The sequence below is a fragment of the Cetorhinus maximus genome, chromosome 20 (assembly GCF_964194155.1).
Source record: "Cetorhinus maximus chromosome 20, sCetMax3.hap1.1, whole genome shotgun sequence".
Lineage (NCBI taxonomy): Eukaryota > Metazoa > Chordata > Chondrichthyes > Lamniformes > Cetorhinidae > Cetorhinus > Cetorhinus maximus.
The window spans coordinates 49902595-49909905 of NC_135898.1; the positions used below are offsets into that span (position 1 = coordinate 49902595).

The window sequence follows — 7311 nt, forward strand, 5'->3', positions numbered from 1 at the left end:
ATTAAAATAGTCTAACTCTGCACTTGAATCGTCACTATTGTCGATTTATCGCTCTCTTAGTGTGATTAGCCTCTGTTTCCATCATCTGCATTGGAAATTAAATGTTGGTGTGAATTCGATTCCTCTGCCTACCTCTTGGCTAGAGTCTGACTGCAATATACGCTGTCATCTTTTATACAGAATGGTAATACTGATATTTCCTCAGTTTAGAATGGAACAGGCGCTCAGTATGGTTATATCTGCTGTACAATTGGTTCTTCGTTGCCCACGGGCATGAAGTGTACAGCAACTACACTTAGCAAAAGGACATCAAAACAGTAGGCGTCTTTCGATGACCCGCTTCTAATAAGTCGAGGGTATCTTAAAAGGATCAGAAGTTTTAGTTGTGTTTAATGATGACATTAATTCGATTTGTTTTAGAGGGGTTGTACTGTGTTATGCTTGGTTTGTATAACGTGAGCCAGACTAACCAATAGGACAGAGTTGGCCCCAGGCTGCGGCATCCACATCACACCTCCTCTGTAGTTAAGTGTGCACCTTATTCTGTACTTCCTTCATATTGGAGCATGCAGCCAAATGATTTAGTCCAATAATCCTAATTTAATCAGCCGCAAATAATGATTTTGCTCCTTTTCTTTCCCATTGTTGTCTTTGCTTGTTGTGTGTCCCTTGTCGTTGCAATAAATGGTTTATTTGCTGATTATTCCGAATTTAAAACTTGAGATGTATTAGCTCACTAGTTCCTTGCATTGCAAACTTTTCAATAGATCGGCGTCAATTTCTCTCTGGCCCCACAGAAAAAGGCGGCTGCAGAATAGGTGAAAAAACTAGCGGAATGAAATGCACGAAAAGTAAACGTCAGCCTGATGTTAGGCCTTTCAATTCTGTCCGCAAACATATTGTGGTCTTCAATGTTTTTCACATTCTCTCTGTTAACACTAGTTTAAGGTACGTACAGCAGCGGCGGGAACGCGGTTTGTTGAACGCCGAGTTGCTTAATACCTGCCACAACTTGTCGAGTTTAAAATGGAAGAGCATTACTCCCTACTGTTAGTGGAATCAGGTTATCCCATCAATAAAGTTCCAGCGAAGCTACAATTTCCATCATTCGAAGCAAGTTACGATCCCCGTGTCTCTAACCCGGGTCTTGGTCCTTGAAGTGTTTATAATCCGAAATAAATTACCAGAAGCGTAGGAAACGGAGCAGGTGATTCAGCTTCTTGAGCTTTTTTCACCATTCAATTAAATCACGGCTAATCTGTGACCTAACTCCATAAACCCATATTTGCCCCATATCTCTTGATAATATATCAATCTCAGAATTAAAGTTAACAATTGACGGAACCTCAATTGCAGTTTCGCTAAACGTTTCAAACTTTTGCCATCTTTGGTGTGTAAAAATGTTTCTTACCTTCATTTTGGAAAGATCTGGCTTTAATTTTCGGCTATACAGCCTAGATTGTACAGCTAGTGGAAAGTGTTTCCTCAATCAGTTCCCCTTAACATCTTGAAATATTTCATCAAATCACCCCGAGTCTTCTCAATTCCCGAGACCATAACCCTAGTTAGTATATTCTCCCCTTGTAACTTAATTATTGGTATTTAGATATCATTCTGGCAAATCTTCATTGCATTTCCTCTAAGGGCAATATATCCTCCTGAAGGTGTGTGCTCAGAACTGAACACAATGCTCCAGTTGTTGTTTAACCAGGGCGTTGCAGATTTTAGCACAATGTCTACCCCCTTGCATTTGAGTAATCGAGATATAAAGGCCAGCAACCCATTAGCTTTTCGATTATTTTTTGTACCTGGCCATGACTTTTTAATGATCTATGTATGTGGACATCCATTGCTTTTAGACTTTCACCATTTAGCAAGTACTCAGTTACATCCCTTTGCCATCCAAAAGTGGATAACCTCACACTTCCAATCTACACTATTACAATGCCACCTATCTTTGCATCATTGGCAAACTTGCATATGTGATTCTTCATCTTGTCTTCTAGGTTATTAATGAATACAGTGAATAGATAAGGCTACAACACAGATCCTTGCAGGACAGGTTTACAAGAATAGTTCCAGGGATGAGAAATTTCAGCTGGGAGGGTAGATTGGAGAGGTTGGGATTGTTCTCCTTGGAGAGAAAGCGGCTGAGAGTAGATCTGACAGTGATGTTCAAAATCATGACGGGGCTGGACAGAGTAGATAGGGAGAAGCTGTTCCTGCTCCTAAAAGAATCAAGAATGAGAGGGCACAGATTTAAAGTGATTTCCAAATGAAGCAAGTGTGATGTGAGAAAAAACTTTTTCACACAATAAGTGGTTTGGCTCTGGAATGCACTGCCTGGAAATGTGGTGGAGGCAGGTTCAGTTGGGGCATTAGATGATTATTTGAATAGAAACAATGTGCAAGGGTATGGGGGAAAGGCAGGGCAATGGCACTAGATCATAGTGATCATTTGGACAGCTGGTGCAGGCATGATGGGCCAAATGGCCTCCTGTGCTGCTAAGATTCTGTGATTCTGTGACACCCCCATTCACATTCTGCCAATTTGAATGTCTGTCCATTATCCCCACTCTCTGTCTCCTGCTACTCAGCCAATCTCCTAACTGGTCAATAATTTGCCATCAGTTCTGTGAGCTGCAACCTTAGCTAAAGTCTCTTATGGGGGACTTCATCAAATGCCTTCCAGAAGTTCGCATAACTAACATCCATAGACACTCTTTTGTTCACCACTTTAGTCACCTCTTCAAAAAAATTCAATCGTGTTCACCAGGCATGACCTACTCTTTATAAATCCAAGCTTGTTCTCTCTGAAATTTTCTAGGTGTTTAGTCACTTTATCTGTAATTATAAACCCCTTACAGTGTCTATAACAGGTAACAGATTACAGCCCCTGCAGATTCTATAATCTGAAACAAGTTACAGCCCCTACAATGTCTATAACCTACAACAGTTTATACGCGTTAGGAGGGTGTTAAGATCTTAGAGGGATGCAGAGGGGATTTACCAGACGAGAGAGCATTGAGGAACTTCAGATATATGGAGCGTTTTAGATGGAGAACTGAGATGATTCTCTCTAGAGTAGGTTAAAGGGAAACCGAACAGACACTTTTCAAAATCCAATGGGGTTTTGTTGGATGAAACAGGGAGAAACTGCTTCCTCTGGTCAGTAATCAAAGGTCATAGATTTAAAATAATTGGCAACGATAGCATGAGAGGAAATGAGAATCACTTTCCCCCGCCCCCTCCACACACACACAAACACACACAGAGGGTCGCTAAAGCCTGGGATTCACTAGCTGAAAGGATGGTGGAATCAGATTCCATATGAACCTTTAAAAGGCAATGAAACATGGTCTTGAAGATAATTGAGGGGTTTGGGGTGGCGGATGAATTGGACAGCTCTTTCAAAGCACAGACGCGTTAGGCCGAACGGCCGCTTCCTCTGCCGTAAAATTCCATAAATGACAGCGCCTATAATCCGAAGCAAATTATACCTCCTTTAGTGTCTATTATCCGAAAACAAGTTGCAATCCCTACAGTGTTTATAATCCGAAGCAAATTAGTGTTGAACCCAAATTAAAGTTTATGGTAAAGATTCTCGAGCAACAGACTTCACTAAGAACTGGGTTCTCTACTATCTCTATCTCCTTCAGGGTCCACACTGTCCCCATCAGTCACATGGCTACCGTGTAAAATCGCGAATAATGATAGGATGTTCCGAATAATGACAGGGTTGGTTAAATACAGATAATCCAATGGTTTGCACCATATGTGATACAACGTCTTGCTCCATTCCCCTTGAACATACTAACGCAGTTAGTAAACTAGCACAAACGCACAACATTTTTTTTGACGGAGGGAGGGGATGGTTAAAAGTTACAGAATTATGTTCAAAGCAGCATGCACTGACCCCAACTGGGGGCCAACTGCATTGCTGCACAATCTGCGGTGCAGATTAAAACACAAATTGTAACCTGTGCTGTCCGTTTCTCACATTAGAGCATCAATCCGATACATTTTATACCGGAACAAGACTGTTATTTTAATACTGCGATCGACTAAATGCAAACATCATTTTAGAAATGTTGTCCACACATTAGGTGCAATACTAATATGTACAGACCACCTGCTTATGCCATGGTTAAACAATTAAAAAGGACATTTTAACAGAAATCCAGATGTTTTCCACAGTTTCCACGGAACACCGAGTTTCAATGTTATTTTTTGACTGTATTAGACGTCCGCCTCCACCCCACCCCCACCACCCCAACCCCTTTTGAGAAAACGGTGTGAAATGTAGAATGATCTTGATTTGGTCCACAGGGAGCTCAGGATGCTCCTGCAGCCCCAGCCCCACTTTGACTGCTTTCACTTACCCACCACAGTCAGCAGCATGTTGTCCAGGAGCAGTGCTATAAACACTATGAACAGAATCAGTTTTCGAGACTGCCGGCCTTCTCTCAACCAGAGCAAAAAACTAGACTCTCTCAGTCTGTCCAGTCCACCCATCATCACTCGTGGTGTTCAGACTAACTTCTAGTGGGGTGGGGGGGGGGGGGAAGAAGCATAAATCATATTAATAAAACCAGAACAGACAGTAATGATTATGAATGACAACGCAAAGCCAAACTGGCCCCCATTACCCTTCTAAATAACATTCAGAACGGTTACAACTAAAATAGTGTTCTTGCTAAGTTTTTTGCTGTTGCAATGTAATATCACAGAATAAAAGCAGCGGGTTAGAGTGTTTAAAAACCTGACCTTGTACAACCATCACTCACCCTGATTCGAAATGCACAGGGCTGGGGTATTAAAAGCCGCTCCTATCTCCGATAGCTCCAAGTGTGGGTGAGAGCCATGCAGCCGGTGGGCAGGTCGAGGGATTGCTCGTTGGCTCGGTGACGCTGTGATTCTTCACATTCACCTCGTTTCTGGTTGTGTTGACGTGGGAGGGAATCGCTTGATAAGGCGCCGAATGGTGCGGTCATTAACAGACAGCGGACCAATCCGCTCCTGCTCAGACTTTATTCCAATATTTTACACTTAAAAAAAATCAAAGTTCACATTCTATTTAATAAACGTGTTACTCCCTTCAAATAAAGCCAACCTGTTGACTCTGCAGAAATGCAAATTGATCAGGCGCTTTGAGCGATTATATATTTTACTGAGACTGAATAAACGCTGTTTGCACATAAAATAAACATCTTGCAATTTCTGACACGAGGTAACCAAGCAAACTTAACGATTGAAGCACAGCCTCCATCTTGACCTCCCAACTATGTTGAACAAATCCCATATTTGCCACTTAATGAAATTGTCTTCTCCCCTCACCATGCCCACTTTGTAGATACCAGTGTGAATGGTTTCAGATCCGAGAGCAAATACATTTTCCTATCGAATCCTTTTCCACGCCGATCACTGTTAAGACAACGGGAAAGTAGAGCGTGCATCAACTCCCCACAACCTACCTGCAATGGCAGGGTTAGATGTTAGTGTTAGTAATAATATGGAATTCTTTATGGGTAAAAACATACATTGATTTGACCAAATAGAATTCAATCAACACCTTGCAATAGGAAATTTTACAGACCGAAACATATACATTCGCCAACAAAACAGTTTTATTTAGCTAGCCGATTAAATGGATAAGAAGTATCTTGTGTCTATTTCATCATGGTGAAGAATTTGATATTAACTGATTTTTAAAAATACTATTGGTTCCTTAGTAAGCTATCAGTCTAATAGTTTACTCATCAATTACATTGCTATCTAATGGCATAGATGGTTCGGTTGGACTTTACAGTTGAGGATATTCGTTACACTTGCACTTGTCCATAGCTTTACTATGAGCTTCTGCACTGGAAGCTGCTGTCAGCTATTGAAAAGTGGTGTCCTCTACAGAGGAGCTGTGATCCATGTGACAGGGCAAGCAATTGTATATTTCATTAACCAATCAGATTGAAGAATAGTTAATGGACAGTGTAGAGTCTGAACCAGAAGTGTCAGTTAGGATATTTAATTCAATATCCAGTACCATACATAAAGTTAAATAAAGAGAGGGAAAGAAAGAAAGATTGGATTGAGAGGCACAAAGATAAAAGAGAATGCAAAAGTAATTTGAAAAAAAAATCTCCAACAAGCGTTAAGACATAAAGGAATGGGACTCCAGACTTATAAACATTGATTTCCAGCACCAGAGAGGTTGCTCAGCAGTAATTAAAACTTACCATACCATTAAAAGGGTACTTACACTCTTTCTGGTGCATGTAATTCATATCTATGATGCCAATATAGCAACCTCATGCCATTCAATGTATTTGAATGGGGATCTAATTGGCAAGGTGCTATTTTCAGGAGGATTTTGAAGGGATGTTGCAACTCATACAGTGACTTCCTGATTTCCACTTTTAACTGCATGTGCGGTTACCTGAAGTTGATGTCCAATTTCCTCATAATTAAAAGCAAGCTCTGTTAGCATTATCATTATTTCTACCATAAAACCCAGCCCAATGTCTCATTATGGTTTACATGGAGCAAAACGGGGCAGTAAATAGCACTAGAGAGAACTCATGATGTAGTGTTCTGCGATAACTTTTGTTTTCATTCATTCATGGGATGTGAAGGTCACTGGTAAGGCCAGTGTATATTGCCCACCTCTAATTTCTCTTGAGAAGGTGATGGTAAGCTGCTGCCTTGAACCATTGCAATGCATTTGATGTAGGTACACCCACTGTGCTGTTAGGGAGTTCCAGGATTTTGACCCAGCGACAGTGAAGAAACGGCAAAAAGTTCCAAGTCAGCATGATGTGTGGCTTGGAAGGGAATTTGTGGGTGGTGGTGTTCCCATGCATCTGTTGCCCTTGTCTTTTTAGGTGATAGAGTTTTCGGGTTTGGAAGGTGCAGTTGAAGAAGGCTTGGTGAGTTGCTGCAGTACATCTTGTCAATGGTATGTACACTGGATGTCTGTACTGCAGGTATAAGCTGGTGAATGGAGTGGTGTACAAGTGGGCTACTTTGTCCTGGATGCTGTTGAGCTTCTTCAGTGTTGGAGCTGCACTCATCCAGACGTGGAGAATATTCCATCACACTCCTGACTTTGTGCCTTATAGATGGTGGACAGTTTTTGGGGAAGTCAGTGAGTGAGTTACTCACCGTAGAATCCCCAACCCCTTTCCTGCTTTTGTAGCCACAATATTTAGTCCAATCTTATTTGCTGATATACACTTATGTTTGCATGCTCTGTCCCTTCCTATCACACACTGGTTACCATTACCTCCTTTCCTATCACACACTGGTTACCATTAC

General features: G+C 41.3%; 1 protein-coding gene across 3 annotated transcripts in view; it reads right to left on the reverse strand.

Annotated features, from left to right (window-relative positions):
* The window catches only part of slc18a2 (solute carrier family 18 member 2), a 74506-nt gene extending 69988 nt beyond the window's left edge, over window positions 1-4518 (reverse strand). For all 3 annotated transcript variants that reach the window (XM_078564658.1, XM_078564657.1, XM_078564655.1), the window contains exon 1: window positions 4383-4518. In XM_078564658.1, the coding sequence (XP_078420784.1) occupies window positions 4383-4518 (136 nt within the window). The remainder of the gene's footprint in view (window positions 1-4382) is intronic.
* Window positions 4519-7311: the final 2793 nt, after the last annotated feature.